Source organism: Ixodes scapularis, unplaced genomic scaffold (genome assembly GCF_016920785.2).
Source record: "Ixodes scapularis isolate PalLabHiFi unplaced genomic scaffold, ASM1692078v2 PGA_scaffold0__279_contigs__length_252992795, whole genome shotgun sequence".
NCBI lineage: Eukaryota > Metazoa > Arthropoda > Arachnida > Ixodida > Ixodidae > Ixodes > Ixodes scapularis.
The window spans coordinates 184,512,556-184,526,037 of record NW_024609835.1 but is presented as its reverse complement, the minus strand read 5'-3'; the positions used below and the strand labels follow the sequence as shown (position 1 = coordinate 184,526,037).

Here is a 13,482-nt window from a genome sequence, read left to right as displayed (position 1 = left end):
CGTCCGTGTTTAAAAGCGCTACAATGTTCTCAAAATTTCAGCATCAACTCGCCCAACAAGCAGCATTGATCAACAACTTTATTAAGCATCAACACGCGCAAAGAAAGAAACCAAGCCAGATCGATAAAAGTAGTTGATGTGGGACGCTAGGTTATGGTCAGTCCCGCCACGAAACCAAACATCCGCACAGCGCTTCAGAACGCGCGTATTTGCGACAGTTGTTTGCTGCAAACTATGTCAGTTGATGAGATCTTCCTCTAAACACCTCTGTGAACTCAAAACGATCCGTACTCATAAAAATTGACGAGATTTACGAGCTTCGCTTATTCAGCACTTCGCAGGCGCCGGCAGCCATGTTTGTTAATGTTTCAAGCCAAATCGGGAAAAGCAATCCCATAATCATTTAAAAACACTAATGACTCGATCTTGATTAGTGGGCTCTCAAACATAAAAAAAATGAAATAAAATACCAATTTGGCACGGAGGTACAAATTTACAACCAACCTTTTACACGTCAATCATCTCTCCAGGCAATAAGAGATGGAAGCACATTGTAAGCGCGGGACGCGGCTTAGCGGCCTGCGACCTCGACATTCTGCACCTAAATTGCGACTTTCGGCAAAAATCTTGCTAAAAAAAATGTTTTCTGTGGGAAATAGTTTTTACAAGCACCTTTAGAGAAAAAAAATAATTTTTTTCTTTATTGCAGTGTCTCTTTAATATTTTTTTTCTCTCATTTGAACTGTAAAAGGGTTGATAACTGGGCTAGTTGGTAGTTAGACATATTAACGGCATTAGCGCACACGTATGAGGAAGAGAGAAGGGACAGAAAAGAGCGCTACTCACAACTGTATTTACAAAGATGAAGAAAAGAAAGAACATCGTCCAGCTCCCCATAAAGATGAAAAAGGAAGAAGAGGAAGCAGAAATATAAAACAGGAATGTAAAACACAAAGTCGGGTGTTCCCTCGCGCGCACAGGCTTGATACACTGGTTCTTTGATTAAACCCTAAAACCTTTGTTGGCTGTGCCTTCGTTGTCGTGGTGCAGGGTGTTTTTGCTTCAGTCTTCGCTCGCGCCTGGTCACCCGTGTCAGAGGGGAAGACGAACACATCATCCATGGTCGGCTGCCGCTGGGTCGTCGTGTCTGATGTCTCGCGACACCCGTGACTCATGCGAGTTCTGCATTGTCAGTGTTAAAAAGTCTGTCTCCTTGCGTGTTAAGGCCGCCGATGCAACACTAATGCATTTAGTAGCTGCGGATATGATGTAGAAGGCTTCTACCACTTCGCGGGTCATTTTATCCTTGTGCCTCTCTAGGGTTATTGTTACCACTACTGGCTAATGTAGCGGACACCTTGTTGAAAAGGGCAAAAGGCCTCCAAGCCAACAAACAAGATGTAGGAAAGACAAGACCAGTGGTAATCCCGTACCTTCACAAGACGTCACACAATTTGAAGAACGTGGCAAGTCGGTATGGGGTCCGAGTGGTATTTTCAGCCCCGCAAAGAATGAGCAAAATTTGCTCCATAGTCAACTCGCAAGCCGAAGGTGCCACAAGACACAGGTGCACAAAAAAACATGCAAAACCTTTTGTTCCGTGCACTTCAGGCGTGGTATACAAGATTCCACTCTCGTGCGGCAAGATCTACGTAGGGCAAACAGGCAGGTGTCTTAATGACCGACTTCGCGAGCATGATTATTCTTTGAGAGCCACAGTGGGAGGCCATCTTGCAACACATTGCAAGGAGTGCAATTGTAATCCGCTGTTCGGGGAAACAATAACCCTAGAGAGGCACAAGGATAAAATGACCCGCGAAGTGGTAGAAGCCTTCTACATCATATCCGCAGCTACTAAATGCATTAGTGTTGCATCGGCGGCCTTAACACGCAAGGAGACAGACTTTTTAACACGGACAATGCAGAACTCGCATGAGTCACGGGTGTCGCGAGACATCAGACACGACGACCCAGCGGCAGCCGACCATGGATGATGTGTTCGTCTTCCCCTCTGACACGGGTGACCAGGCGCGAGCGAAGACTGAAGCAAAAACACCCTGCACCACGACAACAAAGGCACAGCCAACAAAGGTTTTAGGGTTTAATCAAAGAACCAGTGTATCAAGCCTGTGCGCGCGAGGGAACACCCGACTTTGTGTTTTACATTCCTGTTTTATATTTCTGCTTCCTCTTCTTCCTTTTTCATCTTTATGGGGAGCTGGACGATGTTCTTTCTTTTCTTCATCTTCGTAAATACAGTTGTGAGTAGCGCTCTTTTCTGTCCCTTCTCTCTTCCTCATACGTGTGCGCTAATGCCGTTAATATGTCTCTCATTTGATTTTGTTTCTCCCTGAATAGCCGGCGGAGATTGCTACACAAAGGTTCGGTTGCCGGTCACGCTTCACTAAATTTCTTGAAGCTCAGATCGGAGTTAGCTTGAGTAACATTGCTATTCTGCATTAACACGCTTTGGCGTTTTCTTGTTTTTGCAGGGAACATTTGTGTTTTATGTGACAGAGATTTGACCAGGGCGCTAGCGCAGGTTCATTTTCTCTTGTAGGTGGAGACCTGCGAAGTTGTTCTTAGCCAGCTGCGGTCTCGCAAGCGAGTGGTGCTCGCGCTGCCCCTGTTCGGCTTCGCATACCGACTGCGGAACAGTGGCCACTACGAGCTCCGCGCTTCAGTCAGAGGACCCGCTCCCCCTGGACCCTTCACGGATTTCCGCGGTCTTCTCGCCTACTTCGAGGTGCTCTCCAACTTCTCCATTTAAACATGTGCAAGGGTCGTGTACGTGTTACGTTGGAGCTTGGTGTTTTCAAGGCTGTATATGCACCAGACACGGAAATGTAACCACGATTTATGATATACTCAAGTAACACAACTCTTAATTTGGTCCAACATTTTTTTTCCTGAGAATTAAGTGCAATAAAAGCTGAAAAAAACTTTTAAGGTATAAACGAAACTTGAAATTTTTTGGGAAAGGTGTAAGTATTTTGGTCCTAATCATCGCCAGACAAGTGCCTGAGCTAGACTTCACTGTCTGGCGCTAAAGCTGTAACCTGCGTTTTCTTTTGGCCTTAGTTTCCGTGAAAATCACATAATGAGGTTCTACAACTGGTTGGCCGGTTCTCACTTGGCTACTCTGGGCTCATATTGACAAAAAAGTGCCAGATTTAGACTTAACTGCGGATTGTTCAGTTCATACGTGACATATTTGGCAAATATCTTGCAATCTAGCAATTATGTGCGAACTAACGAAACAAAAAGCTTTATAAAAATGTATTTCGGCTTTATATGCCGTGGGGATAAACCTTAATAGTCAGACTTTTTTGGAGTGTTGCCTGGCGTAATACAATGTTAGAGAGACTTACAACTGTCCTCTAGGTTTTAATTTGAACCTGCGTATCCTTGGCGGTCAAAACAAGTTACGAAACGTCCACATATTTTTCATTATTAAACATTTTTTGGTGTACTTAGATGGTGCGTTTGCTCACACATTTACTTTTGAAGCAAAACGCCAGTGAACACGTATATAGATCCCTTTCTGAAATTCAGTCTGTCCATTTTTATCACTGTCATAATCAAAGGAATAGCCTCCGTGCCTACTAAAGGCGGCCTTCTAGTGATGTAAAAAGTACGTTGAAGAGGGTCTTAGTCAGATGACATGAGGCTTATGCATTGAAGGTGTTAGTACGATGCGACGCAGGAGTCAAACACAAACGTTTCGAAAGTGTTTATTGGGTGATTTCAGATAAGATCGACCAAAGGATGGCTAGTCGACATTTTCAAATCAACTGATGTTTTTATATGTTATTGTCTAGTGTCTGGTATGAACGAATCCAAACTTAGTTTTGACTAGAAAAAAATACTTGGGGACAGGAAAAATCGTAAGGCATGAGGTGGTGGACAGTTGCATTAACGCGCACTGATGGAGGGGGCCCGTTTGAGAGTGAATAACTAAAGCGATACCATTAGGAGAACTCTAATACGTTTTAGGCGCAAACTATGGGAATAGCTTGCTTGTAATATAAAGTAATCATATTTATTTAAATTTTATTTATTTTTCTAAAAATTGACAAACATGCCTCCTCGAACGACAAATGGCAAAATTTGGAGGTCTGTATCTCATGAAATAATTTAATCATTATGATATAATTTTCAGATATTATTCTACTAATATATAGCTAATATTTAAAAAATAACTAAGGTATCTGTGTGATACAATAGTTAGGATATATTTAGTCAAACATGGAAAAAAATCAAACAAAGAAAAATTCCGATGCGAATAAAAAAAAAAACACCACCTCGAGTTTTTTTTAAATTTAGGTAACCTGTTATACTCTATTTCGGCATTCATTTCCATTAAAAACATGTTGCATCATTTTATTGAGAAAGAAGATACAACTCCCCAAAGTAGGGTCCTTTTTCAAAGCCTACACTTAGCAGTGTTTTATACAAGAACTGACTCTGAGTTCCAGTTTCATAAAACCAACACACATCTTTTATATATTTTTATTCAGATGAGGCCAATGATAACTAAAGAAATCGTTCACACACTTAAATTAAGGAGAAACTACTGTGTACAAAGAGGTATCATATTACGGACTAGTGATCCGAGAAAAGATCATGCAGCCATCGGCCACTAGGAACTTTGTTTACTTTATTCTCCTGCGACACTATAAGCTATTCCCTCTTCCGCTCTACCTTCATCTCTCTCTCTCTCTCTCTCATATATATCCCTGATATATATCCAGAACAAAAACATGTTCAAGCATTCCCTTTCTGCGTGGTAGTGTTCTGTGGCTAGCAAAAATCATTTCCTCGCTAAGCTCACGATTATGGCAAATAGACGACACTCGTCGCTAGTTCTAGCAAAACGGCCGATACAATCTTTTTTTCGCATTTCCCCGCTCGCTGTCAAGGACAAGGGGGTTCGCTTCAACCAGCAAAACATGGCCGCCGACGCCTGTTTACTGAGCAGTCATGCCTGTCGCCATCCCACTCGCTGGCGTCACGGGCGATAATATCAGGCACAAAGGGGCACACCAACCGGCAGCATTATCCCCAAATACTCGAGCCTCGCGTAAATACATAGAGTGTAAACGCTGTCGCCATGTTATCGTAGTAAGACCGCCCCCCCCCCCCCTCCCTTAACGGGGGACTGCAGTACGCGACGGCGTACTAACACAACGGCGACGATATCGACATCGCGGGCTCCGAATTTTCCCATAGTACTACTCCACGGGCATTTCTCGAAACGCTTGATATTGTGTACGCCCGCCTGGAAGGATTTCAGGCGCGTAGTTAAGATAAGGCGGTTCTCCGCGGCAAAAGAAAGCAATTTCACAAAAGCTTAAAAGCGGCGGCGACGCGTGTGTGGTGAACGCTTGTAGTTTTGGTGTAGACAGGGTGTGTGTATTCTCGTTGTTGACACCAGCCGGCGATAAGGCACTGCAGGCGGTAGCTCAGTACAGCAAGGGCTAATCCGAGTGACCATCAACGTAACCCCACCGCCAACCCCTCGCGAACCGGTCGCCGACATGGCTCAGGCTGTGTTATGAACCACGTGGTAGAAGCTCGGGTGCTTTCATATCAGCGCGTGGAGGGACGACAGTGCGATTCCGGAAAGTCTTTTTCGAAGGCCGCTGACCACAATTTTTTGTCTGGAGACTTTCCCTCTTTCTTCCTTTGACGTGCATCAAGCTTTGCCGACAGCCTCAGTTGTGACCTCTCTTTTCAAATGTACGTTTGCAGTGAGTGAGCTCCTCAGCCTCGGACTTGTCACTTGTGCACCCAGTAGTTCTTTCACTTGGCAATTATATGCCATCAGTTGGGGTTTAATTTCTATTATTTATGTATACATTATGAAGACGTCCTGGAGCTCCGAACGAGTGTTTTGTGCAGATTACTTTTGCAAACACAAAAAGACTATACCAAAGCAGCGGAATTTTCGAAGTGTTGGCGAGTTGGACCTAAACTCGTTGAAGCAAATTCTTCCGCCTGACTGTTCCACCAAAGTGAGTGCGACGGACTACCTGTGCTACCATTGCTTCATGCACATCACTAAGGAGATCTCGATGCGAAGCTCAGAGCAGTGCCCTGACATATTTGTGCCAGCTGAAGAAGCAATTGAAGATCTAAATCGCAGCATACTACCTACAGATGTGTCGCCGCTGAGACAACCAAGCGTCGTAAGAAGTCGGGACAGGCCTGCCTATGTCAAGAGAAAGCAGACAGAACTGGAGCAGGTTGCTGTCAAAAATATACGCTCAAGGCTACGTATTGCGTACGACAGGGACGCACCATCGGGGTCATCCGAACCAACATGCTCCACATGCACTGAGTGGGTGGACAACTTTCGGCAGGCCTTTGAAACCGCCACCTCTCTCCGGGAACGCTGTCAACTGCTTACGCTCCTGCCGTCAACACTGACGAAGAATTAGGTTCAAAAGATGATTCCACAGGCCTCAATGTACCTCATCAGTAAATCCCGAAAACTCAAGGAAAAGCATGGCGTGTGGTATGAGCCGGATCCTTACACGAGGTGCAAGGTGAGCCCTGAGAACCTGTCTGCTGCCCTAGAGTACTTCACGAAAGACGAGCTACAATATTCGCGCCAAAGTCCCAACCAGAAGGACGTCATCTCTGTCATGCTCAACGGAGAGAAAACGTTCGTGCCAAAGCGCTTCATGACACGCTCAATACGAGAGGCCTTCCGTATATACAAAGACAAGCATCCCGATTCCGGCGTTGGGCTAACGAAATTTTATTCGTTGCGCCCTAGATGGGTCCAATGTATTCCACACCAGTAAGTGTGCGTTTGTGTGCGCTGCGCCAATTATTATCTTTGTATTGCCGCTCTAGAGAACGTTACAGGCTCAACATTCAACACTGGTGAAATGAACTCGGCATTTCTGTGCGACCCAGCAACAGAACTGTGCCTTCAAGGAGACTGTGATCACTGCCCAAAAGGCCAGTTTCTTACACTCCAGGAACTTGATATCCCGGAGGATGAAGAGATTGTGCTTACAACATGGGAGTCCGGCGACCTTGTGAAAAAAAACTTTGGAACCTGAGACTTTCCTAAAAGTCATCCAAGTGACGGTTGGAAGTTGGGTACTTCACAACCATATCCGGCAAACGCAAGGTAAAGCGATCTACGATGAAAAACAGTGCATGCAACGCGGGAGCATTGTCTTTCATTTTGACTTTGCTGAAAACTGGACCATCCTGCTTCCTGACGAAGTGCAAGCATATCACTGGAAAAAAAAAAACAAGTTTCGATATTTACATGTGTAGTGACGACAAGAAAATTTACAAACAGCTTTGCCATCATCAGTGAGGACCTGTGTCACGACGCCGCTCACGCTTGCTTGGCTCTAGAAAAAGTGAAGGAGTGGGTTGAAGACAACGTTGCGGTATACTCGTACGTGACGTACGTAAGTGACGGCGCCGCCAGTCATTTCAAGAATCGCTACCAGCTTCACCAATTTGCAAAGGACGATTGCCCACAAGCCCAGTGGTTATTTTCTGCATCTGGACATGGGAAAAATGCATGTGACGGAGTTGGCGGACTCGTGAAGCACCAGGCCACGCTGAACAACCTGAGAGAACGTTCAGTAAGCGCAATGCAGACGGCCAGGACAATGGTGAGCGTTCTATCAAAGAAACTGAAAGGCGTGCATCTTGTATATCTGGACGAAAATGAGGTTGTTCGGTATCGTGAACAAAAAAAAAGAAGAGTGGCTGACGGTGCGCGCCTTCCCTGGCATTCAGTCTTGGCACGCGTGGCGGCTCAGCAAGTCATCAACAGAAGGGACCTGTGACGTATATGTAGCACGGACAGTCGGATCTGCTTGGAAGCAACTTTATTAAATGGGTACAGCGAGGAAAACCTTAGCGTAAAGTGCCGAATTTGATTTCCCAAGGACTGCTTATTTTGAATGCAGGGACATCTTATTTATCACATTTTTCTTCATGGGGTATTTAACCTACTGTTTTTGTTGGTGGTTACTAATAATTTTTATCTGATCACTATAAAAAAAAATCCCAAAATGTTATCCTCGAGCAGGATAAAATACATCGGCTTGCCACGATCCATTCATACACCGAGAGCATCGAAGCTGCTCCAGTTAGGCACTATGGCATCCGTCACCTGAAATTGTTTGTAATCGTAAATACACAGCCAACCTAAATATCTTACTATTATATCTTTGTTTTTGTGTGTGGAAGTAAAGTTATTTATTTTACTCTAGATGTAAAATATACCGGAAGGTACAACTTCACACTGCATCATCTTTTCCCAAATCATTCGTCTCTAATATGATACCACTTTGTACGCTTATGTAAAATGCTGTATATAGTTTCTCCTGCCTTTTACTGTGTGACCGATCGCTCTTTTTATCAATGACCTCATCTGAATAAATCTATGTAAAAGATTTGTGCAAGTTTCATGAAACTGGAACTCAGAGTCACTTCTTGTATAGGACACTGCGAAGTGTAGGCTTTGAAAAAGGACCCTACTTTGGGGAGTTGTTTCTTCTTTCACAGTCCAATGATGCAACATGTTTTAATAGAAATGAATGCCGAAATAGAGTATAACAGGGTACCCAAATTTTAAAAAAAATCGAAGGTGGTGTTTCTTTTTTTATTCGCATTGGAATTTTTCTTTGTTTGATTTTTTTCCCATGTTTGCCTAAATATATTGTAACTATTGTGTCACTCAGATACCTTATTTATTTTTTCAATAATAGCCATATATTAGTAAAATAATTTCTGCAAGTTATGTAATAATGATTAAATTATTTCATGAGATACAGATTTCCAAAGTTTGCCATTTGTCGTTCGAGCAGGCATGTTTGGCAATTTTTAGAAAACTAAATAAATTCTTAATAAATATTATTACTTTATATTACAAGCACGTTGTACCCATAGTTTGTTTGTAAAAAGTTTTGAAATTCTCCTAATTTTATTGTTTTAATTATTCACTTTCAAACTTGCCCCCTCCATCAGTGCGCGTTATTGCAACTGTCCACCTCTCCCTGCCTTACGATTTTTCTTGTCTCCAATTTTTTTTTTCTGGTCAAAACTAAGTGTGGATTCGTTTATACCAGACACTAGACAATGTCATATAAAAACATCAGTTGATTTAAAAATGTCGACCAGCCACCCTTTGGTCGATCTTATCTGAAATCACCCTATTTCTAACTGAGATTCAGTCAATCCATGGTCGGCACACAGTCGTAAAAAACGCCATTTGGTGTGTAGAATTTTATTGAGGCGTTTATGTTGGTTTGAGCTCCGTTTTGATTGGTTGTATGTTTCTTACCATCGAAGCTGAAAGTGATCGAGAAAAAATTGCACGAACACCTCCTCGCCTGCGTCGGTGCCCAAAAAACGCAAGTTTAAGACCGCCAAATGTATGACAAAAAGTTAACTGGTATATGAGCCACCAGATGGCACTGCATTTCGGAGAGGATCTATTGGAGTGTTACTGTACCGGGAAAGGGCGTTGTACTTCGTTTTAGCTTAAGTCGAGACGCAGTCGATGCTACCAGAGTGAGCATGTGGCCCTGAACAGTGCTTGTACTGCAGAGCGCGAACGCTTGGCAGGGACGCTGAAAGCCTAGAGCTTGACCTTGTAGCTTCTGCTACGCTCGCACTTCAAGTGAAGCGGAGTATAGTTGGCGGGGTCATCCGTTTTGACCAATGATGCATTAAAATGTGAAGCTGGTGGGAAATGAAGTTTGTTTTAAATAGTCAGTATGTGCAACAAACAAAAACAATAACTGCTGAACAAATAGGGCACACGAAGGCCTTTCTTGACTTATGTTATATTAAAAAGAACAACTGTTTCCCGTGCTCTAAACTTGGGTCACTATGTTCAGTCAAAATTTAAAAAAAATAGTAGTTAAATAAATAGAGTTCACGAGGCTTGAAAGCAGGAACAGATTTTAAGGAAGGAGTGTTTGTGAATTCTGAATTGTGAACTGGGATCTTTTGGAATGATAATGACCGTGTTCCTTGCGTGCCAAAGAACAAAGACAAAAGTTATGAATAGCTGAATTTTTTTTTTATGGGCTTTCCTTGAAATATGTTTGAAAGATCACCTTTACAACTTGTTTATTTCTTCACAGATCACGCTAATAAGCAATCACTGCGATCTGGAAAGGTGCTCGACGAGACCGAAACAACGTTTTACTCGAAAAAGAAAACCCGCAAGATGATAGATACCCAGCGTCACTTCACATTCTCAAGTGATGCCAAATGTCATATCGCAGCTATGCTTTTTAGCTCTGTAATAATTCTTAGTAGTCGTAGTTTTGCGATTTGTTTTCCGTAAACTACATCAGTGGTTTTTAATAATGATCAGCAGTGAAGTGAACATGAGGAAAGGGGGATATTTTGTTGGAGTGAGTTACATCGCGACCTCCGTCTAGAATGCGTGGGGCTTCTGAAAGTGGTACCAGGAGCAGTTGAGCTCATTATGACTAATTTTGGCTTCCGCAGATCTGTCTGGAGTTCAGCTCAGACCTCTGGGTGTCACTATACGATAAGGAAGCAGAGTGCAAAATCGCTGTGAACCGGGACAAGAGTCAGTGGATCGGATACGACAACAAGGCCACCATCCTCAACAAGGTTTGAAGAACTAGAAACCCGAGCTCTTTACTAAAATTAATTAAAACGCCATAGCGTACTCATCCTAGTCACCGAAAGCCTAAAAACGTCGGGCGTGGCGAGTTCCAAGAATTTTAAAATCGCTTCGCATCCAACGAGGCTATGGTAGATCACATTCCAAAGCCAGAAGCGCGAACATATTAAGCCGTGTCCGGTATTTTGTGAAGCTGTCAGTGTTTTCAACTACCTCGCTCCAGCATAAATTATCAAAACTCGCTTAGGCTTTCCTTTTTTTTTTTTTTGCAAATTGCGGTTTTTGGAGATGTGAAACTTCTGTAGTGAAGTAGTTATTTCAGCTAGTTGGTACTTCAACTTGACAAAACAGCGCACGGAACACAGGGAAAGAAGAAAGACTGGTAGAGCGAAAAAGCGCTGACTCCCAACTGATTTATTTTGAAGGAGGAGAAGAAAAGAAGCCATAGAAATGGGCCCCACGTCATAGTTATTACGAAAGATAAAAACCATAAAAAAGTAAAGATAAGGTAGAGCCAAAGAGCAGAAGCTCTTTAACTCTACCTGTCCTTTTTTTTTCTCCGTGTTCTGTGCGCTAATGCTTGTAAATTTCTTATAAAAAAAACCTGTCCAGTCGATGGCCGTCGTCAAAAAAAGATACCGGCTTAGCAATTTTAGAACGCCTTGTCACATAGTGAAATAAACGCCATTTGAAGCATGAATCGCTTTAAACGTTTTTTTCTTTTTGCCACATGGGTGGATTATTTAGGATTCACCTAAAATAAATTCAGCTATTAAACTTGGTTTGGGCGAACTCAGTCGAAGTTGATTCCCGACATTCCGGACAAACTGAATATTCTGAACGGCAAGAATTCTGTAGAGAGAATATTTTTTGATAAGAAAGACTCAAACAAACTTCTGTTGAATTTACTGTTACTATGTTTACTGCCAGAGTGAGAACTGTATTGGGGACGAGATCGAACAGTTACGCCTGTAGCGGTGCGTGAGCTATGAGGACAACCAACGGTATTTTCTTGTTTGTTTTTGATCCGAGAAATTGAAGATGACGATTCGAAGGCCGCTCCTCGAGCGACAAAAGCGCAGGTGAGAGAGAAGCGCTCGTGCCCAGACCGCGCTCTGCGAGGTTGTTGTTGTTGTTGAAAACATATTTTATGTTATGAAAAGAAGGGGATAGGGGAGGGGGGACTAGAAAGAGGTAGGAGATCTTCATCGAGGAATCAATTCTGCCTGGGTGACCCTAGTCCGGGGCTCCAATCGCGGCCTGCACCACTGTCCCCCTCCGTACTAACCAGTGTTGGCTTCCCGCGTCGCTCCAGCGGAGTGCCGCGTTCCATTGTCCCTCGTCGGTTTCGGAATCGGATCCAAACCTTTAATGTGGTAGCACACCCACATCAAGTGGTAGAGGTGACCCCATTTCCACCCGCAAAAGGAGCAAGTTGATGAAGGATGGAGTTGGGGGTACCAGCGATGGAGCTTCATTGGCCTCTCCATGCTTATTGTCTGCAGTCTTCTCCGGAGGTGCTGCTCCCCCTTGGTGACGTTTAAAGGTGATGCCACAAGAGCCGTCCTGGCTTTCCTGATGGTCTTCAAGTAATCGTTGCACTTCATGTTCGAGTCAGGGGAGTGTGGTTGAGATGCGGACGAGACCCGGTATGAATGAAAAGCTCGGGCTCCAGCGTTTCCCGCCTCGTTTTCCTCGACACCCGCGTGACCTGGTACCCAGACGATCTCCATGCTCGAAAACGGCTCCTTGAAGAGAATTCGCGCCTCCTGTTCGCCTATTTCACCCCTGGCAAAGTATCGGCACGCCCGTTGCGAGTCTGTGATGACGGTGATGTGGTCTTGTTTGGTACCTGTGACAGCCAGAGCAATTGCGACTTCTTCTGCTTGTTTTGTGAGGTTCGTGTCGACCGACGCTGTCCTGGCCACGTTGCAACGAGGATCGACCACAGCCAGGGTAGCGGTGTTACCTCTCGGTAGGATGGCCCCGTCGGCGTACAGGTTTACATACATACAGGACGAGGTTCAGTTTCTTTGTTATGATGTGTATAGTAAGCACCTCTCTGTGGGGACAATAAGCTAAAAAAAGCGCCCCTTAAAGTTCAATCGCCTGCCCAATAAGTCGTATGTTTCGAAAGCCCCGACTCCTGCCCATGCTTTCCGGTGTGCTCTGGCAGCGCGCACGCGGCCGAGGTGTACGGGACGCCGAATCATTCGTGAGGGTTGGTAGATCCTGCTGTAAGATGGACAGCAGAAGCTCGATCATTCTTGTGATTCTCACCTTGTCAGTAAATATAAATACGCATCTCTTGTTTTTATTTCATTCTGAGCTATTACACTATAGAATTTTAACAAGCTAGTTCCCTAACTTCATATACGTATAGGAAAGAGCCAAAGGGGTTTCTATCAGGTTCCCGTCCGAATTCAGTAGTTGGTACCCGACGTTTTGACAACCCTTTTAATTCCGCAGGCGCTATTTCTGCACCGAAACTGACGCTAACTGACGCGAAACGTGAAGGAGAAGGCAGTGATCAGATAAGAGAGTAAGGCCATCTACATATCAGTCTGAGTTATATTAAAGATGTTCTCAACCTTTCCTTTATTAACAAAGTAAAAGTAGTTTATAAGTTGCACGATCAAGTACATTTTTAACATTCAAAAAGAAAACAAATACAATTTATGAGTTGCACTTAACGAATTTTGAAAAAGTGTCAGGAATGCCTTAGGCAACGTCGATTATATTTTAATCCGAACCGATGATTGCGTTCCGCGAACATCTGTTGACAGCCCCGGTAAAATTATTGCCAGCGGCGAGGCCGACGAGGTCCCGAG

General features: G+C 43.9%; 1 protein-coding gene and 1 pseudogene across 1 annotated transcript in view; one reads left to right on the top strand and one right to left on the bottom strand.

Annotated features, from left to right (window-relative positions):
- The window catches only part of LOC8037532 (chitinase-3-like protein 2), a 92,896-nt gene extending 82,252 nt beyond the window's left edge, over positions 1–10,644 (top strand). Inside the window, exons 8-9 of the mRNA XM_042293676.1 lie at positions 2,561–2,746; positions 10,510–10,644. Coding sequence (XP_042149610.1) covers positions 2,561–2,746; positions 10,510–10,644 — 321 coding nt within the window. The remainder of the gene's footprint in view (positions 1–2,560; positions 2,747–10,509) is intronic.
- A 1,243-nt stretch (positions 10,645–11,887) lies between these two features.
- Positions 11,888–12,663, bottom strand: LOC115312137 (annotated as a pseudogene).
- Positions 12,664–13,482: the final 819 nt, after the last annotated feature.